The sequence below is a fragment of the Peromyscus eremicus genome, chromosome 3 (genome assembly GCF_949786415.1).
Source record: "Peromyscus eremicus chromosome 3, PerEre_H2_v1, whole genome shotgun sequence".
NCBI lineage: Eukaryota > Metazoa > Chordata > Mammalia > Rodentia > Cricetidae > Peromyscus > Peromyscus eremicus.
The window spans coordinates 98,049,934-98,077,739 of NC_081418.1; the positions used below are offsets into that span (position 1 = coordinate 98,049,934).

A 27,806-nucleotide genomic window follows, 5' to 3' on the forward strand; every position below is an offset into this window, starting at 1 on the left:
GTTCCCTGTTCCTAGTCTTTTCATCCTTGGTGTTCATCTTTAGAAGTTGGTAGGACTTATCCTTAGGCGCTGGGAGTCTTTCCTCATCCTGTGCACTTGTCTCTGAGCCTACCGAGTGCTCTTCACTCTGCTCAGTTGGTAGGATTCCTAGCAATTCCTGACTCTTCCATGGAACATGCATCCTCCCATGTTACTCACATGGTCTTGCATGTTGCTGGCCTCCTCCATTAGAGCTGCTGGGTAACCAGTTGTTTCAAATTCCTGGTCTGATGCTTCCCTGACTTGCTGATACAACCATGGATGACTGTCTCTTCGGTTTGATCGTCTTTTGCTAAAGGCTGACTCCATGTGTTGGGTGAGGAATTCCAGGAGCTGAGCCTTTAGTGATGTCGTCGTAATCAAAAGTGGGGGCGGGTGGGGGGGAGGGAGGTGTTCTGTCATGCCAAGATTAGCTAGCTGGGTGTGCTACTATAGCCTATTGTCCCAGATACCTGGGAGGCAGGAGGACTGCTTGAACCCAGAAGTCTGAGACCAGCCTAAGTAATATAGGGAGATCCTCTTCAAAGAGTGTAAAACAACAGAACTGAATATAGACCCTATGATCACGCTGTTTCGGTGGGCCTGAACTTGTCTTTGGTTTCCTCTCACTTGGCTGGGACAGGCCAGCTCTGGGGATTCGGCTGCGAGAATGTTCCTTCTCTCGGTTAGTCAAGGCTTCTAATGAAACCTGTGCCTGTCACGCTCCAGTGGAAAGGCAGCTTGTTGAAAAGAGCAGAGTGAGGTCAGGGGTGTGCTTGGCGGGGGAGCTCTGGCAGTGCTGGGACATCCCTGGCACCAGAAAAACAGCAAAATAAAACCCGGGATGCACTAGTTATATTCCACACTGGTCAATTGCCTCTTCCTCCCAGAAGCATTCCATGATGCTCTTCTATCTTTTTCCTGTGAGGTCATAGCAGAGCTCACAAAGTTAGACTTGCCAAAGTGTGGGTTCCTCTTTTCCTGGTCTCCTGGAGTTTGTTCCTTGCACATTTGTCCACACTAAGTTCTAGCACACATATAGCCTGATCAGGGTGCAGAACTGGTCCTTCTTGAGCAGGCCAAATAACACAGGTCAGTCAGCTGGAGCAAGCAGGGCAGAGATTCTGGAATGTACCGTGTACTGTGCTCAGCATAAGGGCAATAGCCTCAGGTACAGGCTGATCTAGCAACTGCAAGGTTTCAATGTGGGGTTCCGGGAGGATGTGAGAGGCCCAAGGAAGGAGTAGCTGCCAGACGCACCCAGTTTTGGAAGGAGCCTTGGCTGCAGAGTTCTGAGGAAGTGATAACAGTCCAACCATTTGTGGAGGGTGTTCAGACAGTGGAAGACAGACCAGCAGTGGACGGCTTGACCAGGGAGGCTGGGCTGATGGTGCTCAGGATGACTGAGAAGGCTCCTGTGATGGAAGTCAGTTTGGCTGTGAAGGTTGGTCCAGTGACTGCCAATGCAAGTCCCATGGTCGTCAGGTTCACCAAGGAGGCAAGTCTGGTTGTGGTCAAGGCTGGTCTGATGATGGATAGAAAGACCATGGTGGCCCATGACTGGGTCAGTGAGCTCAGCAGGAGATGAGGAAGGGGGTTTGTGTGTGCAGGAGCTGTGGATGCTGGTGCTGAGGGATTTCTCTGCAGGAGCTCACAGCCAACCAAGGCTTGGTGCAAGGCGTCCAGGATGGCCAAGGTGCCACGTGTACCCTCTGGAGAGAAACAAAAGGGTGGATTTCTTTATCTTGTCCACAGAGTCACTTCTCTCTTCAGGCTGCTACAGGCTTGCCTACCACTTGCCCCATACCACTGCCCAGCCCTGCCCAGCCCTGCCCAGTCCTGCCCAACCTGCCCCTGTGTTTCTTCTTAACACCTAGATCAGTAGTTCTCAACTGGTGGGTCGTGACTCCTGGGGTCAAACAACATTTTCATAGGGGCCACATATCAGATACCCTGCATATCAGATATTACATTACAATTCATAACAGTAGCAAAATTACAGTTATGAAGTAAGCAACAAAGTAATTTTATGGTTGGGGGGGTCACCACAGCATGAGGAACTGTATTAAAGGTCGCAGCATTAGGAAGGTTGAGAACCGCTGTCCTACATACTCCTTGTCTCCACTGGCAATGGGCTGTTTTAAGATCCTGCCAGCAGGTGAAGGCTCACCTATCTCTCCCTGGGAGGCCCTGGGAGGCAGGGTCCGGTGCAGGGCACCGCTGGTGGAGTTACGCTGCTCTCAGCTTCGCCTGGGCAGCGGAGGCCACAGGGCTGGAGCTGTAGGCAAATCCCAGACACCTGCAGGCTGGTTCTTGACTGTATGCCGGGTGACTCCCTTCTGATAGGTCAGCTGTCAGAGCTGGGGGACTTCAAGCACAGAGGCACTGCCTGGGTCCTGGGCCACCGTGGGCTCAGTGAGCAGTGCAGTCTGACTTGCCAGCAGGCTACCCCACCCTTGCCAGCTGTGCCCATGGTGGCTTCTAGTTGTCCCAGCTGCCTGCGGCTCTGCAGCTCTGTTTTGGTCAGACAGTTGCGTCTGCTTTTGAAGTCTTTCTTGACTATGGCCTGCAGGCATTGGGGTGGGATCAGAGCGGATGTTCTGCAGACAGTGCCGGAGTTTTGGTCCAGACACCCCACAGCTGCCATCCATTCTCTGCAAGGCGCTCTTGCCTACCCGGTGAGGGATTCCGGTCCAGGGCGGTCAGCAAAATCTTCCCCAGGGCTCTTTTTGATATGTTCTTCAAGAGAGATGGAGAGAGGCTGGATCAGATCATGTCCCACCCAGCAGGTGGAGAGTAGAGACTCCTGGAAGCTTCCATGAAGTTCCTTGGGGCTGGTCCCACATCCCCTCTCAATGTTCCTCTTTACCCCTTCCTGCCCCCATCCTCCCTTCCTCCCCACTCTCCCTTCCTGCCCCCCTCCCTTCCTGCCCCACCCTCCCTTCCTGCCCCATCCTCCCTTCCTGTCCTCTCATCTTGTCTTCTTACTCTGGACTCCCTCCCTGCCTCCCACCCCCAAGGCTGGCCACACTGGCTTCTCCGAGACCCTCAGTGGGTAGGGTGGAGCAGTGTGCAGGCTCCATTCCACCACAGGACCAATGAACCGGGGGGAAAACGGTGACCAAGGTCCTTAAGCATTTGTTCATCTGCTCCTCAAGTCAAGTTGTTTAGTGAGGGCTTCTAAGCAATGTGAGGCTGTGTAGAAAGGAATGACCAGAGAGAAAGAGGGCCAGGGCCACACCTGCAATCCCAGCACTCAGGAGGTGGAAGCAGGACCAAGATTTCCAGGCTAGCCTGGGCTACATAGTGAGATCCTGTCTCAGAAGCAAACAAACCAAAACAAAGAAAACACTACACACCTCACTGCTTCTGGGACTGGGCTGGGCCTCGGCCCTCTCAGGCTCATTCCCAGCTCTTTGTCTGCCCGGCTACGTGATACGGGGCCAGACCTGGGCAGCCATGTCCCTGGCAGCCTGATGTACAGCAAAAGTGGACTCTCAGAGCTCCCCCTGTCTCTGCCTCCCAAGTGCTGGGATTGAGTATGTGCCAGCATTCCTGGCTAGTTAAATTTTTTTTTTTCTTCTGGCGGTGGTGGGGCACACCTTTAATCCCAGCACTTAGGAGGCAGAGGCATCCTAATCTCTGAGAGTTTGAGGCCAGCCTGGTCTACAAAGCTAGTTTTAGGACAGCCAGGGCCGTTACACAGAGAAACCCTGCCTTGAAAAACAACAAACAAACAAACAAGCTAGAAACAACCAAAAATTTTTTTTTGATGTAGAATCTGCCAGGCTGGACTCACACTTGTGGCAATCCTCCTGCCTCAGCCTCTCTAGTGCTGAGATTACAGGCACCACTGTGCCAAGTCTTCTGGTCTTTAATAATTTAAAGCCATGTTTATTTTTTAACTATTTTGTTTAATTTTATGTGTATGGCGTTTTGCTCACTTGTATGTCTGTGTGTACCGTGTGTGCTGGGTGAGTGCAGAGGCCACAAGGTGTTAGATCCCTTGGGATTGGAGTTGCAGTTGGTTGTGAGCTGCCATGTGGGTGCTGGGAATTGAACCCTGGTCCTCTGGAGAGCAGTGGGTGCTCTTTTGTTATTGTTTTTGCTTGTTTGAGACAAAGTCTCTCTACATAGCCCTGGCTGTCCTGGAACCCACAGTGAGTGCCCTTAACCACTGAGCCATCTCCCCAGCCATGCAGCCGTGTTTAAAAGAGATGTTACATTATTCTTTCTTGGTTAAACTCCTTTGGTCTTTAAAAATTACTTATTTATTATTATTGTATGTGTATGCATATGTGTGGGCATGTATGCCATGGCACATGTATGGAGGTCAGAGGTCAACACTATGTGTTTTCTTCTTCACCTTATCAATGGTTCTAGAGATAGAACTCAGGTCTGTGGCTTTACCTGGGGAGTCATCTCGATAGCCAGCTCTGGGCTTTAATTACAGTTACACCAGACTCCTAAAATGATCTGGAATATCCTCTCTAGGTGGCTTCTAGGTGGCTTCTCGGAGCCTCGATTCTGAGGAGCACCTGCTGACTGTGGGAACCAGAGCCCTGGGCCTGCCACAGGCTCCCCTCAGCCTCCTGACCTCCCCTGGCTCCCCACAGTGTTGCCCTCAGGTCCCCTATAAACTCGCCTTGGCCTGTCTCACCAACGTCTTCCTCTGGGTCTCCCAGCTCACCTCCAGCCCCCCCCCCCCCCCCGCTTCCCTCCAGGACCCCCCATGTTCCCACCAGGTCCCGGAGCCTCTGCAGGAGTTGCAGCACGTCCACCAGCTTCTCTTCCAGCAGCGACAGTCGTACCCGCTCTGTCTCCACCATCTGCAGCTCCAGCCTCAGATGCTCCATCTCCACCATCCGCTGCAGTTCCGCCTGGGGTAAAGGGTCTCAGTGCGTTTCTTACAGCTCTTTCCCCGCGATGGGTGTTCATAGCTCCCTAGCAAGGTTGCTGGCCTCCCTGGCACTTTGGCAGAGATCACCTAATCTGGCCTCTTGCATGTAAGGTAGCCATGCAGATAAACCACCCTGGGGCCAGAGAAGCTAAGTGCCTGCCCTAAACTGCATGGTGAGCAGGATGGTGAGCAGACATACCCGCTTCTCTAGTCTAACAACTCCCATTCTCTCTTTTCTACTTTTTGGTTTCTTTTCTGTTTGATGAGTCTGTGTTGGTGGCAACCAGGAGAAATCCATGTGACTGGCTTACACAGAAGGAGCATACTGTAGGCTAGTCGATAGTTCCCGTTCCATCTTGTCCTAGGGCCCTGGCTGAAAGGACATTCCAGGCATCTGTCCACCTTTCCACAGCCGTGTGGCCAGGAGTGCCGCCAGGGTCCCAGAGTTGATGACAGAGGAAATGTCTGACGCTCACCCCCTAAACCAGGCATGTCATGTGACAGGCACCCCTTATTACCAGGGTGCTCATGATTCCCTCTGGCTTTGGGCAGGAGTACAAAAGACTCTGTGGATCCACCCACCTCAGAGAGGACTAGACACTGGCCCATTCTGGAGCCTTCCTGCTCTGTCACCTTGAAGTTTACTTAGAAAAGTGACAGCTGTACCTTTTCTTGGGTGCTCCCTGACTGCCAGTTCGTACTTCACATCTGACGGTGGCCCTTTCCCAGCAGCTGTCTGCTGGGGAGATCCTGGGTATCAGGATCAGGGTCTCAGGGAACAGCGCTGTGGTAAGAATGGAAACACAACCCAAAATACAGCAGACCAAACTAGAATCCTGGGTGGTCTTCTCCAGACGTTGACAGTCAGAGCTGAGCTGTCAAGAGCTCACCACCCACATCTACTCACTTGACACATGCATAGTGGCCCTGTGACAAACTTGGAAACTGAGGCACAGAGATGCTGAAAGAAGCACAGCATCACACAGGTACTAGGGCTGGCACTGAAGCCAGGCAGCCTGCTCTGGCATATACTGTGGGCCCTGCTCTGACCCACGACTCTCCACTGTTCAGGGCTTAGCTTCCACCCTGAGTCCAGAGCACGGGGAGACCTGGCTGCCATGTGTTCCTGGAGAAGTCAAGGGTGACTTCCCCAATGGGCCTGGAATGATATTTTGTCTACCTTAATCTTTACCAAAACACATGACCTGTAGGAACCTGCCATTACCTGTTACCCATCGGTCACCTCCTCATCCTTCCTTTCAGGAACTCAACTAGTCCTTCTGTGTGCATTAGACACTCAATATGCTGAAGCATTGCCTGGTTCTAGAATACCAAATAGAGCCAACTGAGATTTATTTTAAACTGAATTGTTAAACGCCATCCTTGACGATCCCTACCGTGACTCAAGGCTGAGGTTTCAGAGACACAGACAGGAGACGACATGTTTGTGCTCTGACAGTTGTGCCTGCAGCCCGTCAGCTGTCCCCCTCAGTTCTTGTGAGCTTCTCCTTTGTAACCAAGCTAATCTGGGGTGGGATTCTGTGACTGGCTATCAAAAGTTCCCATAAAGTGAAATGAGAGGAAACCACACCTACTGAGCTCTGTTCACAGCTCTGTGAGTGGCTATGGGACTGCAAGTCCCTCCTGCCGTAAGATCTAGGATCTTAGGGCCCTGCTGACCTCCTTCTCCGGTGTCCCCAGGGTCTTCCCGCTGCAGCCCAGGGTCTGCAGCTGATCCCCAAGCCTGGTGACATGGGTCTCCAGCTCTAAGGTGCAGATGCGGTCAGCACCATCACAGTGGCCAAAGGAAGTCTTGAGCGTCTCAGTTGTCTGCCCATCACACCTGCAGGAGAGAGAAGCCAGAACTTCAGGGACCTGCTGTCCCTGGGCTACAGCACTGAAAGCAGATGTTGTCATGGAGCCTGCCTGCTCAGCATCTTCCTGGAGCCCCTTGGCTTCTCAGAGGGACTGCCAGAGGTGTCCCCTCCAACCTGGCTGACACCCCCACTGTTAGGGTTCTGCCACTCCTCCAGCTTCATGACCGCTCACGTGCAGTTCAGTAGCTAAGCAAGGGGTCTTATGTCTTGTGTCATCCGTGTGCTGCGTGGTCACACAATTTGTGCATGCGTGGCGTGGCATAGCTCTGTAAGTCCACGTGAGCATATGCAGGGAGATCCTTAAAAAGCCAGTTACAGACTCCTCCCCTCTCTCTTCCTCCTCCTCACGCGTCTCTTCCACAGGCCTGGCCATGCACTCATCTGTCACCGCCCCCACTCCCCCTTCCTCATAATAAAGCTCTGATACTGGGTTTTGTCATGCCTCCTGACCTTTCCTCGAAGAGTAAAAGTGCTGCATTTAAAACCAACCCCACCACCACCAGCACACTCAGCCTGCCCCAGAGCCTCTGCCTGCTGTTCCCCCTGGACCCTCTCACACCATCTACATTGCTTGACAGAATTGCCTCCAGGTCTCTTCCCACCCTCCCTGTCTTCACACTCTCTGCCCTAGCTCCCTACAGTAGAGGGACCAGGACAGCATGGCAGCCTTCTCGTTATTATTGTCTCAATGGCTCAAACTTTGCCTGGCACACAAGCAGGTACTTAAGTGCTTTGTATGGACATAAAGAATGGGTGATACAACCACCCCTGAAAGCCATAGCACTTCCCAGTGTAATAAACGTACTGTCCCTGAAAGCATCTTACATCCTGACCTCATGTCCTCGAAGACAGTGTTACAGACCCACCTTCAAGACAAGGAGACCGCAGCCCAGAAAAACCAGGCAATTTGGGATACCCATGGGTACCGAGCTCATTTTCATTATCCTTTAAGATGATACAAGGGCAACACTGGTGGGTAGCTGAGAAAGAACCAGCCCAGGGCCAGGCTGGGGAGAGGGGAGGGCTTTGAACTGTGTTGTAGGAAGTGATGGATAGCTCAAAAGTGACAGAAATGGAACAAACAGGTCTTGGGACAGTGATCAAGGGAGTGATGGCTGGTGGGGACCGAATTCCCCCACAGGCTATGCTCTTGAGCGTCTTCTCACTTCATCCTTGTGCTTGGTGGGATGCTTTTCAACGTTTGAGCTATGACTCCCAGGAGGGGTTGTCAGGGGCCAAGTATGGCTGTATCCTTCAACCATCAGCTTCTCATGTTGAAGCATGTGTGAAGGGCTCTGCAAGGCAAAGCTGCCTTCCTGGGGGTTCTGTGTTTCTGGTCTCCACTGCCAGGCCAGGGCTATCCAGACACTTACCTACTCACACAGTCTGAGGGCTGCACCAGAGATACCTCGACACGGGCCTGTGGGGGCCTTGACTTTTCCTGCAATCTTTCTTCTTCTTCTTCTTCTTCCTCAGAGACGGCCTGGCCTTCCACGGAGCGGAACAGCTGCTCATCCTCTGCTGGGGAAACATATCATCTAGGAACTGGAGACCCAACCTGAGCACCATCCAGCCCTCCTCAGGAACATGCGTGAAGTGAGGTACTGGTGACACTGTCCCCTTCCCGTTACTGGCCCAGGGCCCTGGGGAATTGCATGGGAACCCCTGAGCTCCAGCCCTCATGTCTTCCATTTCCTCAGGTGACACGTGAGGAAGCATGTCTGGTGTCAGGGTTGAGCATCAGTTCCACTTCAGGACAAGCACCTGGATTGGGGCACTGGATAAGGGCTTTGCAGGATGTTAGCATCAGGTCAGAAGACTTTCAGTTCTCAGTTTTGGGGGGTTGTGGAAGAAGAGGTGTCCAACATGTGGCCTGTGGTCCCCAACAGCTTTGATGAACTTCATCCTGACTGGAGTGGGTGATGAGAGCTGCCCCGGCCTATTGCCCAACCGAAGCCCTCGTCCCCTGGAGCAGACCAAAGTCTCCTAGAGTGCCTGACCCTTTTCTGTACCCATCAGGCTGTGCCAATCAGAGGCATAGTGAAGGTTCTGGAAGAGCTGGCAACCCTCAGAAAACAATGTGGGGGTCAGTGAGTGTTTGGCCAAAATGAACTCAGAGGAGGGCTGGTCTTCCAGTTCTGGGCTTGGAGGCCTGGACATGGGGTGGAGCCAGGGAGGACATGCCTACTGAGAGTGAGTAATCTCAGGACAGGAAGGGGGGCAGCTAGGCATTAGAGGCGGCTCCAAGTCTGTAGACTCTTCTGAGAACTCATACTTGTCTTCTAGCCTGAGAAGTTCATGCTGACTGACATGATACTTTCAGACTCCCCTACTTGAAGCAGTACTTAAAACCAAAATGAGACTTTACCTCATGGGGGACCTTGGAAGCTTCTTGACACAGGCATCAGGGGTCCCTGGCTCTGGACATTTATTACCCCCTCCTGCCATCACCTATGGTTCCTCAGGGCTCCACTGTCTGGTTGGGCCACCCAGAACCACTGCAAGGACTTCTCATGACAATGTTCCTAGTATTGACAGTATATGTCCCTCCCTTGATTCCTTCTCTGTAACTCATCTGCATTGTCCTGGTGCCCAAGGCAGGGGTAGGTAGAAGGGCTCTGGGCCTTGGAGTGTGGGATGGAGACCTAGTCCCTGGCACACTGTGGAGGTGAGCTGCCCTGATTTCCAAGGTTCGGGTTCTCGTGAAGACACCACAAGACAAGCCGTTCAGGGTGCTACAAGCCAGCCTGAGTAGCAGGGTGGGGTTTTGTCTATACTTGAGCCCTCACAAGCAGGGATGAGGCATGGGCCTAGCAGCAGGCTGGGCATGTGGGGACTGACCTTCATCTGTGTCTCTGCTCCTTAAGCTGGTGTCCGACTGCTGGGCTACCTCTGAAGTGGTGTCCACACCTCGGGTTCCTCTAGCCTTAGGTTCAACGTTCTTGTTTTCTGGCTGTACACTGGCTTGTAGGGGGTTTAGGAGCTGAGGTCCCTCTGACCTGTGGGTAGGGGAGAGATATGTTTTGAGACATTTTTTATTCTGCACAGGTAAGCCACCATTGTCCTGGCAAAGTCAGGCTCTCATAGGCTAGAAAGCATGTTAAGATAGGTTCCAGTTTTCTTTGCCAACAAGGAACAGATGTGAAACCCAATTTTAGAAAATGGGATGTAAGGCAAGATCTGCAGACACTATGAGACAGCTTTCCATCTGTATAACAAGAACCATGAGAAAGGAAATGCCCTTTTTGGGGACAGTTATGAGGTGATGCTGTACTTGGTTGCAGCAGTCACAGTGTGACCTTGAACGAGTATCTGAGACAATTGCTCAGTAGCTGGGTAAGAGCCCCGACATCTTAGAGGCCGAGCTAGCCAGTCCTGCAGCTAGCCAACTCTGGACTTATATGGCTGACATTTAAAAAATATTTATTTTTATTTTATGAGTATGAATGTTTTACCTGCATATGTCTGTGTACTGGGTGCTGTGTGTATGCTGGGTGCCCATGGAAGCCAGAAGAGGGCACAGGAGCCCCTGGAACTAGAGTTACAGATGGTTGTGAGCCACCACATGGGTGCTGGGAACTGAACCTGGGTCCTCTGCAAGAACCGTGAGTGTTCCTAACTGGTGCTCCAACTCTCCAGTCTGGGTGGGTGGATTTTTAATATTAATTTATTTTATGTATATGGATGTTTTGATTGCATGTGTTTCTGTGCACCACACGTGTGCCTGGTGCCCACGGAGGCCAGAAGAGGTGTTGGATCCTTTGGGACTGAAGTTACAGATGGCTGTGGGAACTGCTGGGAATTGAGCCTGTTTCCTCTGGAAGAGCAGCTAGAGCTTTGAAAGGCTCAGCCATTTCCCCAGCCCTATGTGAAATTTTCAAAAGTTTACACCTTTCACTTTTTTATTTTTAAAGAGACAGTGTCTCACTGTTGTAGTCCATGTTGGGATTACAGACATATACCACTGTGCCTGGCTAGACTCTTTTCTTTCCAACATATTTTTACATAATTCTTATTACATTCTATGTCTTGGCCATGAAAGCCTTTAACTGAGGAATCTCCACTCCCTGGGATTTGGAAAACTCACTTCATTCCCCATCAGTCTCCTCGACACTCCAAGGTTCCCATGTTTCGAACATTTGTTTTCTACATCCCTGCAGTTCACAAGGTCAGATAACAGAGAAAAAAAAAACTGATATAAAATTAACATTTTTATTTACCTACTTAATTATTTATCTTTTTTTTTTTCAAAACTGGGGTTCTCTGTGTAGTCCTGGCTGTCCTGGTCACTCTGTATACCAGGCTGGCCACAAACTCACAGAGATCCTCCTGTCTCTGCCTCTCAAGTGCTGAGACTAAAGGTGTGCGCCACCACTGCCCAGCAATTCTTGCTGTCTTAGTGATGGGTTTCTATGCTGTGGTAAAACATCATGACTTAAAGCAACTTGGAGAGGAAGAGGTTTATTTCATCTTACAGCTTGTAGTCCATCATCCAGGGATGCCAGGGCAAGAACTCAGGGTAGGAACCTGAAGGTAGGAGCTGATGCAGAGGCTATGGAGGAACGATGCTTACTGGCTTGTTCATAATGACTTTCTTCACCTGCTTTCTTATAGAACTCAGGACCATCTGCCCAGGGGTGGCACCACACACAATGGGTTGGATTCTCCCACATTAATCACTAAATAAAATGCAGCACAGGCTTGTACCAAGAAAATCTGGTAAGAACATTTTCTCATTTGAGGTTCCCTCTTTCCAAATGACTCTCTAGCTGATGTCAAGTTGACAAAAAACTAACTACCTGTGACCCCCTCCCCCAACAACTTCTTCCAGTTAAGCTTCATCCCCTTAAGGTTCCATACTCTCCCCAGACATCTTAAGACTAAGTGTCCAAACATTTTCCCTTTCAACCATAGCAATAAATAATGCCATTGTCCCCATTTCACAGAGAAGGAAATGGAGACACAGAGAACCAGAGCTATCTGCCTACCTCAGAAATAGAGGACCCTTGAACTTCTTTCTCCAGACCACCCTCTAGGCCTTACCGAAGGGGAAGGAAGTCCTGGAGTGATACAGTATAGCCACTGTCAGCTTTGGGGACTACAGGTCACATACAAGGATTTGGGAAGAGGAAACCCCCGAGGCAGGGTCATGGCAAGGAAGTCAGGTGAGGAAAAACTTCTGAATTTCCCAAGAACCCCAGGTTGGCTGAAGAGGCAGAACCATTTTCTGAGCGTCCCGTGTGGCTCCTATCTGCTAACTGGGATTTAACTGAGTCCTCTGTGCTCAACACAGCAGGAAAATCCCTTGGTAAGTCACCAGGAGACACGCTATACTTCCCTGGCCTGTGTTCTCTAGGTACCTTATTGGGTACCATTCTCTTTTGGTATCCTCAGTAGAGTAAGGGTGTTTCTGGGAGATGTCAGGATGTCAGTGGTTCAGAAAGCATTGTTGGAGCCTCCCTGGTGGCTTGATGGTCCTGGAGAAATGAACTCTGGTGACGTCCACTCTTCCTTAGACCCAGGTCTTCTGTGTGGCTGGGTGTTCCCTCCCGATGGCCACATCCACACCCTCCTGGAACACCACTGAGCCTCTGACAGCTTCCATGTTTCAGTCCATGGCCACATCTGGCTGCCAGCCCAGAGGCTTAAACAGTCTGACAGGAGCCAGATGTTGCATTGTCTCCCTTCCATCCTAGAAGCTCCCAGTTCCTGACAGACTCCCTTCTTGGTTCTGTGATGCCAAGAGGCCTCAGAAGCTGCCACTACCCTGCAGGAGACCACGACTTTGCTGTGTGAACTCTATAGCTCCCTCACCCCCTCTGAACTGCCTCATTTCATTTCCTGACTTGTTCACCAGTGAACAATGATGGGGCTCTACCCTGTATTGATTATGAAATGAAGTAATAGAGTGCCTGCCTTCCCTGATGTTTGAGATGAATTTAGGAGGCACCCAGATGAACAGGGAGACTGTGTCTATCCAGCTAAGTATTTATTTCAATGTCTCCTAAAAATAGTGAGCACATTAGTTTATTATCTTTAAATTTTTTTTAATAGTGATGTGATATGACTTCCTTTAAAAATTATTTAAGCTGGGTTGGAGGTGTAGGCCAGGGCTAGTGTTTATCTAGTATGTGTGAGCATCTGGGTTCTATGCTAGCACTGCAAAGAGAGAGAGAGAGAGAGAGAGAGAGAGAGAGAGAGAGAGAGAGAGAGAGAGAGAAACAAAGTCAAAGGAAGGAGATGATTTAAGGGAAAATGGTGATTATATCAGGTACTCTATACATGTGGCAAACAGAGCTCAGGCCTTGGGAGAGTCTGGAGGTTAGTGTAGGGAAAGGGGCTGGCTAAAGAAACCCACCCCGAACCTGGAGCCCAGAATTAGGGAAGGATGACTCAGATAAGGCCAGTGAGAGAAACACAGTTTAGCTCAGATCAGAGCCATCTCTGCCCCTGTCCAACTGACTTGTGAAATCAACCAATCACAGAGCAGGACAGCAGAATCCTGGCTCTAGGGCCCAGGACCAGGGAAGGAAACACAGCCTGTGTTTGGGACTTGAGCCAGAGAAATGAACTAAGAAACATGCCCTGACTCTGAAACCAGTACCAAAGAAATACTCTTGGCCCCTAGAATCAGAGTCAATGGAAGAAATGTGCCCTGGCCTTAGAGGTAGTGTCAAAAAGCTAAGTAAGGTCAGTGAAAGAAACACAGTTTGGCCCTGAAATCAGGGCCATCTCTGCCCCTTGTCCACAAAACTAGCCAATCCCTGGGCAGAAAAAAACCTAGCCAATCACAGTTGACTCCGCCCCCTAGACATCCTATATAAACTGCCCTGCCTGATCAGTTGTGAGCTGTTTTCTCTATCCTGGTAGAGGTAGCTACTCTCCTAGACGACTCCTTCCCAAATAAATCTCTTTCTCAAAAGAGTTTTGGGTGAAGACCTTCATTCACTGGTGCACAGAAGAACCTTGCTGGGGCATGCCATAGTGGACTGAGCAAGAGGGGAGCTGAACAGAAGAACCTTGCTAAGACATCCCATAGTGGATTGAGCAAGGGAGAGCTGAACAGAAGAACCCTGCTCAGACTTCCCATAGTGGATTGAGCAAGGGGGAGCTGAACAGAAGAACCTTGCTAAGACATCCCATAGTGGATTGAGCATGAGAGAGCTGGTAACACTGAGCCAGAGATTGTGGCTCTCCAGGAGAGGAGCAGGATTGCTGTGTCCTATGGGGAGACCATCCCCCATCACACCAGGTATATCCTGACTTTCCCAAAGAGTCAGAATACCCTGACTTTCCCGAAGAGTCAGGATACCCTTCCCTGCTGAAGTAGTTCCACGCTTGACTCTCCCAAGAAGTCATAAAAATTGCCCTCCAGGGCTGAACTGTCTCCTTGCAGTTTCAGCCATCACAGCTGTGATATACAGCTCCAGGTGTCCAGGATACCTTCAGGGTAGAGCTGTTGTCCTGAGGAGCTTGAGGTGTCTGGGATACCTCACCCTCCAGGGCTGAACTGTCTCCTTGCAGTTTCAGCCATCAATTTACTAACATTTTTGGTGCAATTTACTAACATTTTGGTGCCAAAACCCGGGACACCAAACCCACAGAGTTGCAAAACGTGTAATTTACTAATGGTTAGCAAATGCTCAAATACTAGTAATGAGCACTTTGGGGCATCATTAGAGCAGGGCTCTTCCCAGACAGGCTTCCTTTGCATGGAGAGCCAAGTATCCCTGTAGGAAGATAAGGCCTATGAGGCCAAGAGATGAGTCTGCCGGAGGGCCTAGCAACAGGTGCTGTCAGAGGTCCTGATCATGTCTAGCCAATGAGGGGCAACCATGCAATGTCACCAGCTCTGGATGCAGCCTGGATGCTGGGAGGAGGGTATATAATAGGCTGAATAAACGAGTCTGCCGTTTTCCTTTTACCTGACTCCCAGAGTCTGTGCTGTTGACTCCACATCTTCTCATCCCCTCCCCTGAGGGAGTTGTTAGTACTCAGCAACATCTGGCACCCAAACAGGTTCTGGTCATCTCCTTCCCCTTACTAGTGGTGCTGAACAGCACTCCCAAGATGGTGTCTTTCAGTGAGACCTCAATGTTGTGTGTTTTCAGTACCTTCAGCAAGTAAGTGTTGGGACCCCCCCTTCTTTCCTTCTTTTGTGTTGTCTGTCATGTTTGTCTGCCTGCCTGGTTAGGAAGGTATGTTTTTTCTCTTTCGGCTTTCCCCAGCACCTCCACATAAGGGCTGACCCCCAGGAGGTGGAACCAAGGCTTGGCTCCTGAATGCTGTCCCTCATCTGGAGATACCATGTGGACATATGGCTGTGGCCTAAAACACCATGGAAGTCCCCCACTAAGTATAAAACATAAAGGTCCAACACAATTTTACACCCCTGTTGGCTGCCATCTTCTGACTGTTGCTTACCGGCTGTCTCCCTCTACAAAATGGGAAACCTCTCCATCACCTCCACCCCTCCCATGTCTGATCTCTCTACAGCATCCAATGATGATGAGGTAGACAAAACATGCTGAGGAGAGCACGGCCACAGTTAAGACCACATGTGCTGCTTCCCTGTCAGCCCCATTACCACTGCAGGAGGCTACACCTCTGTTGAGGTACCCTTGGAGTGAAGTGCCACAATATCCACCTGCCCAAGAAAGTGGAAATTCCCTCATACTGCATTATGTCCCCCAGCTGCTGTAGTGCCCCCCCTCAGCCTCAAAGGTAGGTAGAAGCCTTTCCAGTCAACCTGGGGGGAAAATGCCGCCAAACTTGCCCTGGATTCCCACCCCAATAGCTGAACTCTCCCTCATCTGGAAGGTGTCTAATGAGTTGGGCCTGGATTCACCTTATTTTGAATAGGGCCTCATTCAAAGGGTAATGCAACTACAGACATACTGTGGTTGGTATTGTCTTCTCAAAGCTGTGCTGGAGCCAACCACCTTTCTTAGCTGGAAATTGGCTTACAATGATCAAGCAGAAGCTCAAGCACAAATGAACCTCTTAATTAACATTCTAGTAACCCTTGACATGCTCACTGGATGAGGTAACTTTTTCCATCCTGTCCATCAGGTACAGATTGTCCATCAAGCCTTCTACCAACAGGTTTCTGATCTAGCCTTCAAAGCTCTTAAGGCATGCACCCCAAGGGACTCTTCAGCTTACTTCTGCAATTTTATTCAACAGCCAGGGGAACTTTTTACTGGTTTTTCTCACATGTGTTAATGAGGCAGTGGAGCAGAGAGTAGACCTGGGCCCTACTAGGGAAATGTTAATCAAACAATTGGTTTGGGAAGGGCTTAATGTCCCCACCTGCAATGTGGTCACAGAAGTCCACAATAAGGACATTTGTAAGTGGGTACTGGCCACAAGAGATCTTGACCCCAGTAATGGTCCCATTGCTGCCCTCACAACTTCCCTGAATATCCTCCTTGTGGACAGGCAGCATGCAACAAACACACTCAAGGGCCCCCAAGTAGACAGATCTTGCTGGAGATGCTGCAAACCAGGCCATCTGCCATGTAACTGCTCCTGGGCAAAACCTAGGACCTGATGCCCCAGATGAAATAAGGGATTTCATTGTGCAAAGGATTGCAGATCACAGCCTGTTGAAACACCAGCCCCTTTAAACTCCAGACAAGGTGCTCCTCAGCCCTGACAGTAAGAGGAGGTTCTAGTAACCCCAAAATCTATTGGACACTCCCCATTTTTCTACACTCCCCAATGCTGACTATCTATCTTGAAATCAGACAAGGGCAGAAGTTATGGCCTTTGACTCTTCATTTTTTGAAAAGGTTTAGCATAATATTAAAAAGCTATTTGATCCCTCCTGATTGGTAGGGTGGTATTGTTAATCCTTATTCTCTTTAAATGTCTCCTGCAGCATATTCAACAGCAGCAGGCATCAACTAAGGTGACTCTTCAGGTGTTAATGACTCTTAGATATCCTGCTAATAGACCTCCACAGGAGGTTATGCATGCCTGGTTCTCTGAAATTCAAAAGGCTACTGCCTAATCCTCTCCATCTGGGCAGCTCTCCAGGAATGGATATTCTTCCAGGGCTGGTAGTCAATGACAGGTGAGAGCTTTTTGGGCAAACCAACCTAATACAGGCACAGTCCAGTTGCTGAGCCCTCCTGAGGTAGGGTCAACAAGGCCTGAGCAGAGAACTCTGGGTCCTGCTGAGTGCCCACATAATAAATAAAAACAGGGTGGATATATAGAAAGATAAGGCCTATGAGGCCAAGAGATGAGCCAACCTGGAGTCTACTTGAAGGCCTAACAACAGGCCATGTCAGAGGTCCTAATTGTGCCTAGCCAATGAGGGGCGACCACATAATGTCACCAGATCAGGACATAGCCTGTGTGCTGGGAGGAGGGCATACAAGGCTCTCCCCATTGCTGAATAGATGAGTCTGCTGTTTCCTTTTACCTGATTCCCAGAGTCTGTGCCATTGACTCTGTGCCTTCTCACCCCCTCCCTCAAGGGAGCTGTTAGGACTCAGCAACATACCCCGACTCTAATGGTTTGAAGCCACGATGCTGCAAGGCATACATCTAGAATGTTCCCTAGAGGCCCATGTGTTGAAGACTTGGTGCCAGCTTGCTGTTACTGTGAGGGGATGAAGCCTTTTAGAAGGTAGGGTCTCAAAAGATAAAGTAATTTGGGGTGTGGTCCTGGGGGGTGGTTTATTGTTTTCCAATCCCTTCTTTCTTCCTTTGCTTCCTGGTCCTCCACCCACAAGCAAAGTTACAAATCCATTTCTTTAGCCATCCTACCACGCTGGCCACATCCCAAGCACTTAGCAGCCAAATATGGCTCTGACACCACTTTAGAGAGCACAGAGAGAAAGAGAGGAAACTTCTGGCTCATGTCAGGGCAGCACAGTCATGGATGTGGATCTAAACAAAGGCTAAAAGGTAAGTTTTTCACCACAGCCCCCAAACAGCACAGCTGACCAACCATGAACATTGATAATCATAGTCATAAGCCAAGTACCCCCTCTCCCATCTTCTGTGTTTGGGATTGGACAGAGGGCCTCATGTATGAGAACCCATGCTCTACTTGTGGCCTGTTTCTTAGGTACTTTGTTATCATGACAGAAAGTTGACTAATTCAGACATTGTAGAGCATTTCTCTGCTTTCTCAAACTAAGCCAAATAAATAGTCCACTTTTTATTTTGAAAGATTAATGTCATGATACTGTAACAGTAACTTAAATGGGGAAAAAAGAATTTTATATTACAATTCAGTATGAAATACGCAGATATAATGAAGTTTTCAGACACTTTCGGACACTACACATAATGGGTGAGTCTGAACTGGAAAGGGTCAGGGTAATGTTTATTTGTGTGTTGTTGGCATCCTTCATATATCTGACATTTTGAAACACAGGCTAAGAAAATGCGTTCAGATAGGAAGATAGGCAAGTAGACACACAGACTCATGAAGACATAAGTGTTAGAAGATACAGTGTCCCTCAGCAGTAAGGACACAGCTTCCACCATCTGTGATGTGGTTGGGAAATAATGAACAGCTCTTGTGGAATTCCAAACAAAACAAAGTATAATGCCTCAACTCACATAGCCTTGTGTTCTTGGAAAATTCTTTGCATATTATAGCTGTGCAGAAAATTGTTCACACATCACGCAGAGTTCAATTCTGATCTTAGATCATTGCTGTGGAAGTGTTTCACACACCAATGTCCAGCTGGCCATGCAGAAGCTTTGTAGGATTAGGATTCAGGGGCTCAGTTTCCTGGCAGGACCCCAGATGTGAGAAGCCCTGTCTCTAGTCATTCTCCCACAAGATTCCAAAGTGTCCTTGAGGAGACAACCTCTCCTTGTTCCTGATTGCTCCCCAATCTTGGCCTTGTGTCTTCCTGGCCAGCCTATTTCATGTTGATACCTTGTAGACAGGCACAAGGAGGTTGCTGGTCAGTCATAAGACTATGTCTGTGCCCTAGGAGAGTGCCATCAAAGGTCACTGTCTGCACATGGCCTGTCACTATCCTGCCTTTCCCTCTGGGGTCCCTTATGGTGGTGGTTTTGACTTGTAGCTGCTCTACTGTGGGTCAGTTCTGAGGCTTGCTTGCTGTCTTTTCAGAGGAAGGAGGCCACTCCAGCTGATGAGGCTGAGCAGGGGCTATATGAACTTGACACACAGTTGACACTTAGAAGATGCCAACTCTCATGCTTGCTCACAGCTTCCTTCCTGTTTACCAGGTCATCTCCATCTTTCATTTTGTTTCCTTCTCTTGGCTTCACAGTTTAAATCTGATCTACACTGTCCAATATGGCAGCCACTAGTCAGAGGTGTGGCTATTTTAATTTAGAATAATTAAAATTAAACAAAGCTACAAATCCATTTTTTTATAGCCACTGAACCACACCACTGACATTCCAAGTGCTCAGCAGCCATACATGGCTCTGGCACCATTTTTGAGAGCACAGAGAGAAGGAGGGGAATCTTCTAGCTCATGCCAAGCCAGCACAGTCCAGTCCTGGACATGGATCTAAACAAAGGCTAAGAGGTAAGTGACTAGTTTATAGTCATTTTCCCCAGAAATGTAATTCTCACTTGTGAAATACTACCTCAGTTCACTGCTATGCTAATGTGGTAAAAAGCCTGTTTTTCTGCCAATGATCTGAGCCCAGAATTGGACTCTGTTGTTCATATAAACACAAAATATACAATTGAGATTCTCCACACCATCCCTGCTGTGGCTTGAATGTGCGTTGAGAACTTAATCCCCAAATCAAGATGCTGATGGTATTCAGAGGCAGGACCTTTGGGAGGAGGTTAGGATCAGATGATATCATGTAGGGGAGTCCCCATGAGGGTATTAGTGATTTTGTTAGAATAGTCAGTGTCACTGAGCTTACCATGTGATGTCCTGCATCACCTTTGCTACAGTGTGAGGGTCTGGCCAGATGCTGACATCATACTCTGGGGTTTCCCAAGCCAAATAAACCTCTGTTCTCTACAAACTACCCAGCCTTGGGTATTTTGTTATGACAACAGAAAACAAACTAAGAAAGCTCCAGATTTTGGGAGGAATTATTTGACTGATGGTGAAACCAGTAGGAGGAACTGATGAAAAGCCCGATTGGGTTTCCAAGTCAAATGTAATTGAAGACAACACCCCTTGGCATGTAGAGAAAACTGGAATGACCCCTGTTCACACCCTTCAAAGGGGGGACTCAAGATCTCCGTGTGAAGGAAAAGCAAGCAGAACAACACACAGCGAATGAGTTTGTGACCCAGGGGTGGACAGCTCATTTCGAAAGCAAAAATTGCAAGGCAAAAGAACTTGATCACATCACAGCACACTGTGGACTACCCTGGGTTTCTTGGTTAAGGGGCATGGGTATTCTCCCCACCCATGACCCAACAGATTCTCTTGGGTGTCATCATACAAGGCATCCCGGGGCATATAGGATGATGCTCACTTAATGTCTTCTAAGGGGAGGGGGTGGCTACCTCTGGGATGGGTGGAGGACTGTGTGCTGAGGACCAGGCAACATGATCTGAAACCCAGCACTGAGCAGTTGAAGAGCACAGGAAGAGGAGGAGGAGGAGGAAGAAGAAGAGGAGGGGGAGGAAGCATAAGAGTACACAGTACCATCCATGCAAGCAGAAAACACATACTTTATAGAAACACACACAATGGAAAGGCAGAACCCTTTATTTGAGGGGGATTCCTCATCATGATGCATAGATACCTGCAGTTGCTGAGGCTCTGAGCTCACTGTGCATTTTCCTTCACTGCAGACCTGTGAGAAGGTATAGTATAAACCAGGTACAATAAGAGGTCAAGAGCAATGATTTCACCACACTGGAATAGTTACTACATCAGTTAAATAAGTCCTGTCTTAGTTTTCTATGCTGTGATAAGAGCACGACCAAAAGCAAGCTGGGGATGAAAGGACTTATTTTGTCTTACAAGTCTCAGGTCACACTACATCACTGAGGGAAATCAGGGCAGGCACTGAAGCAGGGGCCATGGAGGAATAGTGCTTACTGGCTTGTTTTCCCTGGCTTGCTCAATCTGCTTTCTTCTACAACCCAGGACCACCTGCCCAGGGGTGGCACCACCCATAGAGAGCTGGACCCTCCCACATCAATCATTAGTCAAGAAAATGCCATACAGATATCTGGTGGGCACATTTTCTCAAACTGAGAGTTCCTCTTCCCGGATGACTCTAGCTTGTGTTAAGTTGACATAAAACTACCCAACATCAACTAATGAAGGTGGCTGTGGAGTGACTAGTGGGTAGGTGGCCCATGCAGCATGGATATGCAAAGGGATGACAGCAAGATGGCATGGGATTTTATCACGCTTCCCAGAACAGTGTGCAATGTGAAGTTCATGCACTACTTATTCCTGGCGTTTTTCCATTTTCAGATTGTGAATGGCCAATGGTGACTGAATTCATGGACAATGAAACTGAGGGTGTAGGGGGGTGACTAGTGACCACTGACATCACAGGAGGAAGGGGACTGGGAAAAGAGGCAGAAAGCTGCTTCCCACCCCATCCAAGTTTTCTACTCAGGACACACAAGGTGCCCAAATGGCAGATCTGATGGCACCAAGGCAGCACATTAGTCATGAGGGTACTCTCATGTATGTACTCATGTATGTGTGCATCCCAGGACCTGCACACACTGGGCAAGTACTCTGCCAGATACCAGCATTTAATTCAGGAATGGACAAACTCTTCTTGAAAATATTTCAGGCTTTTAACCATACATGGTCTTTGAAGCACAAAAGCAGCCATAGAGATGCTTGGACGACAAACACAGCCGTATTCTAAGAAAACCTTAGACAATCTTCTCACTTAGAATTTCATGAAATTTTCATGAACTATCCCTTTTAAGATTTCTTTAAATTATTACAAACGAAAGATAATTCTTAGTAGATTGTCCCAAGCTAGCATGGGGCAGGGTTCTGTCTTCATGAGTTAAGTGATGATTTCTGCCAAGCTTGTCAGAGCAGGATGTGTTCAATCACCCGACAACCTTGTCCTCACCTTTATCCCGGGCTAAAATCTGTCCAGTGATGCCTGAGGCCCTAAGATAAACTATCCAGTCACTGGAACCCTGTGGTCACCCCACAGGCAGGATGGTTAATGCATTAAGAAAGACGGGGGAGCATGTTTCTGAAAACATTTCTTAGTTGTCAGAACCACTTGGCCTGGACTTTATATCTGAGGGCACAAATGTTATTATTTAAGCCACTGTGAGTTGGATTTGTGTGACTTGCAGTTGGAAGTATTATCATTACTAAACCACTTACAGCACTACTGGGGGGACGGGGTGAAATGAGGTTGTGTAGACAAGAACTCTGGCACATTGCCTCATGCACAGCAGGTACTCAGAAATGCTGGCTCCTGTCCTGTGTCCATGCCGCCTTCACCCACCTCAGCCCCACAGAACCAGACCCCAGCTGGAGAGGGCAGGCCACCATTAGCAATCTGTCATTTATGTATACCACGTCTGTAGCAAGCTCCAGCAAGGTTTTCTCTCCAGGAGGTGGTCTTGGGAGTATGGGGACCTGCCAGTCAAGGCTGAGGCCTACTGATATGGAGGGGCAAAGGCAGCCTGGAGTTCATAGACACAGGTGGCCACATCCATAGGCAGAGCCCCTGTCATCCCGAAGCCTCAACCTTGCTTCTGTGGTCTTCTGGGCTCAGCATCACGCCTTCTGTCCGAAAGCAAGTAAAGACTTTCCTGAAACATCTGCAGCTGGCCCCACAGCGACCCCAGCAACCTCTACCCGGAATCAAGGGACACATTACTGTGCTGTACCAAAGCCAAGGCGAGGCACGGAGACCATCTCACTTTTGGTTTTGGCCTTTTCTGGTACAGATGGCCAGTGACACAGGGGTGTTTCTTAGCCTCTAGTCTTTTGAGCCACTCTGTACCTTGGCAATTTCATAAAGCTATAAGGCTGACAGGCTCCTCAGATGGCAGGCATCTCTATGCCAGACTGCCTTCCCTGGAGGTCCTGGGGGTTCTACACAGTGGCTTCCTTTGCTGTGAGGTATTTCCTGAGCTGAGGAGCCTCCCGGACGTAGAGACCAGCGTATGAAACCAAGAGAACAACAGCAGGAAGAGGAGCCAGAGCTGCTGCCGGGGAGAAGTGGAAAGTAAGCCACGAAGAAGGCAGCATGTGGAGTGGCCCTGGGGTCTTCTGGGCATCTCTGCTGGGCAGATGCCCAGTCTCTGGTTCTGTGGGGGCCTATGCCCCCCCCCAGCTTGTCAGCCCACTGCTGATACTGTCCTCTGATCTTCTACAGCATATTGTGGGGCAGCCCTGTCCTTAGCAAGAATGGACCCGACCTCATGGCTTAGCTGGCCCCAGGGAGACAGACTTGAGGAAGTTGTCACAGAACAAAGGGATGATGGGAAGGACAGACTGTAGAGACAGCAGGGAACTGCTTTAGTGGGGTGGGGTATCTGGCAGAGACCTGTGATGGCCATGGGAGATCGATCTAAGGGCTGTGGAGGGGTGTGGTAGACTCAAGGGATGAGTGGGTTGATGGACATGATGCAGTGGGCCGTGGCAGAGCTAAAGCTAGAGGTCGCATCACTTGGAGCTATGAATGCCATGACAAATAGGCTGCAGAGGCTGTCCAGCTCTCTTGTGTGCACAGAAGGCCACTTTGGCCCTGAGTGTGTGATCAGTGACTGGGAGAGAGCTGGGCACAGGGTAGAAACCAGGACAGCCACCTGGAGACAGTGCTGGGCTAAGATGGGCAGAAGGCAAACAGGCAGAACCGAGAGAGCCACAGGCAGCCACAGGCAGCATCCGGGGCTTTCTGCCCACTCCCCTCGCCACCTTGTATGGCCTGTCCTCATGCATATCAGTCAGGTCTGCATATCAAGTCAGCCCTGTGTTCCGCCGTGGGTCTCCCTGGTCCAGACGGAAAGACCCAGGTGATATGCAACCTGGAGGTCAGCATTACCTCAGAGAAAGAGCCACTTGGCAGCCACACTAAATCGTGGCTGCTGGAGACAAGGCCTGGATACAGGCAAAGAGGTAAGATGAAGTTTTAGGGTGGTCTGTCATCCAGTTTATTGACTCAGAAGTGGCTGTTAGTGTTGTTCTCATTATCTCATTTTACAGGTAAGGAAAGGGAGGCTCTTAGAGAGACTTGCTGAGGGTCACACTCCACAGCTCAGCCCTGCCTCTTCTCACACAGTATGTACACCAAAAATGGAGGAACAGAAGTTTCCCTCACTTAATGGAGGAGGAACTTGGGCTCACAGAGGGGAAAACCCCTCTGGGTCCTGCGCAGCACACAGAAAAAGCTGGGGTTTGAATTTGGGGTATTCAGGCCTCTGAGCCTGGGCCTCTCCCCAGCTTGTCTCTGCTTTGGGCTTGTTCCATTGTCTCTGAAAGAAGGGCCTGTTCCTACCAGCAGCCACCCACATGGCCTCAAAGGACAATAGGGCAGATGCCCCGGCCCGCTTTGTCCTTTTCTCTGTCCTTCTGACTGGTTGGCTGTGGCCTCCAGGTCAGGCAGGGCTGCTGCAGTGGGGCGAGAAGAAAGGAGGTAACCCTTGAATGGCCTCATCTTTGTGCGCCTTTCACGGTGGTCTGCAGACTGAGCTATCCTCTGTCTCCCTCCCTTCCTGGCCTTTTCATCCTCCTGACAAACAAAGGCACAGAGGCCACGCCAGCCCCCGGGCCCCACTCAGTGGTAGGAGGAGAAGGGAGTTCTGTAGTCTTTGCTGGCTCGGAGTTCCTAGCCAGGTGTTCTGAAGGCTGGCTGCAGGACAGGGGAGGTCTCGAGATGGTAAGGCTACCAACGCACCAGAGATTTTCCACCCAGGGCCAGAATAACCCTTCCTGGAGGTAGTGCTAGCCTTCAGGCCTCCAGGCCACTCTGGACAGCCTGTGCTCAAGCTTCAGAGGCGTTTCTGAGGCTAGCACTCATCCACCTGTCCCTGTCACCACTCAGCTGTGTGTGCCATCTGGCTGTGTGTCAGGCCTGGGTTGGTCCTGACACAGAACACTGAGCCTGCTGTTTCCTTGGAGGGAACAGTTAGGGGAAAGGGATGCTGGGAATGATGATGTATCCGTGGACCCTGCCTAGCAAGCACTGAGGTGTCTGAGCAACATAGGTCATTGGGGGACAGAGTCCTCCCAACTACCCTCAGTGCATTTGTAGACAGGAAACCTGACATGGGACAAGCCTGGATTATGTCTGACTAGGTCCTTCCTGGGCTTCACTATCCAGAGCCTTGAGAAGTCCCAGGTAGGCTGCTCCTACCATGAGAATGGAGATTTGTGCTGTGAGATGGTGGTGGTTTGAAAGAAAATGGCCCCCAAAGGGAGTGGCGCTATTAGGAGGTGTGGCCTTGTTGGAGGAAGTGTGTCACTGTGGGAGGTGAGCTTTGCTCAAGCGACTCCCAGTGTTAGAGACTACTTTTTGTTAACTTCTGATCAAGATGTAGCCAGCACCATGTCTGCCTGCACGCTGCCATGCTCCCTGCCATGATGATAATGGACTGAACCTCTGAAAAAGAGTAATGAACAGAAAGAGAGAGAAAACAGGAGTGAGGTGGGTAGGCATAGTTGTGTCTAAGTTGGGAGAGGCCTCAGTAAAGCATTTGATCAGGCAAGGTTGAATGATATTTTATGAATGGGCGTACAAATGTTCCTTCTGTAACTGTTTCTTACTGCAATGAATCTCTCTCTTCCTCACCATATCACTTTAGTCTTGGAGGCAAAACCCTTTGCTGGGCCCAGGTGGCCTGCCTTGTGTGACTGGAGAAAGAAGCTAAGACCTCGGTTCACATGAGGCAGGGTGGGAGAGGGGCCAGCCTTGGGGACTGGAGCTATACGGCGATCCCCTTGGGAGGACTGCTGGTCTCAGCAGGTGGGAACTGGGCCAAGTGTGTCCTTGGGCACTTCTATACCCCAAGGAGACCTAAGACCTTTTTATACTTGGGGACTTTTGTCTGACTTGGGATCTTACAAGTCTGAAGGCACCAGTGGCAGCTTTGTGGCCCTTTGCACATGACACTTATATTCCAATATGTGTGACCAGGACCTGCTTCTTGGGGCTAGGAGACCATCTGAGTGTGGTGAGTGTTCATATTCCATTTCTGTATCCTTGAGGGATTTGGCACATGTGGTAGTGTGAATGAAAATGGCCCTCATAGGTTCACAGGGAGTGGCACAGTTAATAGGTGTGGCCTTGTTGGAGTAAGTGTGTCTCTAGAAGTAAACTTTGGGGTTTCAGAAGCTCAAGCCAGGTCCAGTGTCACTTTCTCTTCCTACTGCCTGCCAATCTAGATGTAGAACTTTTAGCTACCTTTCCAGTCCCGTGTCTGCCTGTGTGCTGTCATGCTTCCCACCATGATGATAATGGATGAAACCTCTGAACTGTAAGCAAGGCCCAATTGAATGGTTTTCTTTATAAGAGTTACTGTGGTCATGGTGTCTCTTCACAGCAATAAAACCCTAAATAAGACAATACAGGTCTTGGTCCATGGAGCATGCTTATAAAGTATGGTTTAATCAATAAATGAATGTCTCCAATTGTGTAAAGTATTTGTTACATTTTTTTAGGTTGGTGGGCAAGGTGGTGGTCTGAAACATTTTGGAAAGTTCCCTTCCATCTACAAACAAACAGATATCACGGATAAAACTTAACATGAAAAAGAACAAAGGAAAGTCAGAAGTAAGAAGAGGCCTCTAGTTCAACTGAGGAGCAGGCAATGGTGCTAATAAAATGCTAACATTTCCAATGTTATTTATTAGCACAATGGTGCTAATAAAATGATAACATTTCCACTCCCAGGCCTAGGAGTTTGATCCAGAGGTATGAGACTCAATCTCTCCCAAGAGTAAAATGGGAAACTCAATTCTAAGAAACTAATTTAAAGTGATTAGGATTCCATCTTGGTTCTTCAGGCTGTTGTGAAGACAGGGGCGAGAACTCCCAAAACTCTGCTTCTCTCTGGGACTCTCAAGGGCTGCACCTTTGCCATAAACTTATAGGAAAAAAATCACACAGCATGCCAGGAATGCATCATCACAACAGAGACCGTAGACGTAAAACACCTGTGGAAACTTGGACACTACAGCAATCCAAAGACTTAGTGTGGTCACTCAGAGTCTGCAGAAGTATGACTCCTGGATCTCCATGGACACCAAAATCCATGGCTGCTCAACCTTTGGCACTGTATTTTCACAGAACCTTCACACAGCACATACTTTAAATCATCTCTCCAGAGCTTTTAACCCTTAGCATGACGTTAATGCTGTGTGCACGGCTCTAACACTATGATGTACAGAAACAGTGACTCTACAGAACTATGTTTGGCAGAGGCATGGCCTTTTCTGGCTGTTATTGATCCTCCACTGATTGAATATGGCATATAGAAGCCTTGTTTAACAGAAGACCTACTATGTCTAAAAATTAGAGAGGATTGGATGGAACCTATAATACAAGGCAGAGCAGGATGGAAAAAGGAAGCTTGGTTTGAAAACATTCACTAAATGAAAGTAGTGGAGATAGGAAATTGGGCTGTCACTGGAGAGAGGTGGCAGAGTTTCAATTACAGCTGGGAACGATCTGGGCTCTGGTTCAACTGGGTTCTTGATCTGTGGTTTCAATAAAGCCATCAGACCCTGAGTCAACAAGGTTCCAACTCTAGGACATCCTTAATTAGCATCAGAGTGGAAGGTTCTTTGAAGACTAGAACAGGAAGTCAGATCATTCCAAATGGCTTCATGCTGTCCCCAAGACATATCTTCAGATCATTTGGAACATGTTAGTACGATGTCCCCTGGGAGGGCAGGGGTGGCTTCTGCTTGGAGTGTGGTCCCTTCCTCCCATTTGTCTTTCCTGGCTGCAGTTTAACCCCCAGGGACATCTGAATGTCTGACAATGCAGAAGCAGAGGGGGTGGATCGCTCACAGTATTCCCATTGTGGTTTGGATAAGACGTGTTTCCCAGGCTCACGTGTTGGGGTCTCAGTTGCTAGATGA

At 49.3% G+C, this 27,806-nt stretch overlaps 1 protein-coding gene across 1 annotated transcript in view; it reads right to left on the bottom strand.

The window, feature by feature from the left end:
• Window positions 1–1,483: 1,483 nt before the first annotated feature.
• The window catches only part of Efcc1 (EF-hand and coiled-coil domain containing 1), a 31,157-nt gene continuing 4,834 nt past the window's right edge, over window positions 1,484–27,806 (bottom strand). The window contains 7 exon segments of the mRNA XM_059256768.1: window positions 1,484–1,613; window positions 1,615–1,730; window positions 2,694–2,757; window positions 4,761–4,898; window positions 6,599–6,761; window positions 8,169–8,313; window positions 9,637–9,794. Of these exon segments, the coding sequence (XP_059112751.1) occupies window positions 1,593–1,613; window positions 1,615–1,730; window positions 2,694–2,757; window positions 4,761–4,898; window positions 6,599–6,761; window positions 8,169–8,313; window positions 9,637–9,794 (805 nt within the window). The 3' untranslated portion in view covers window positions 1,484–1,592.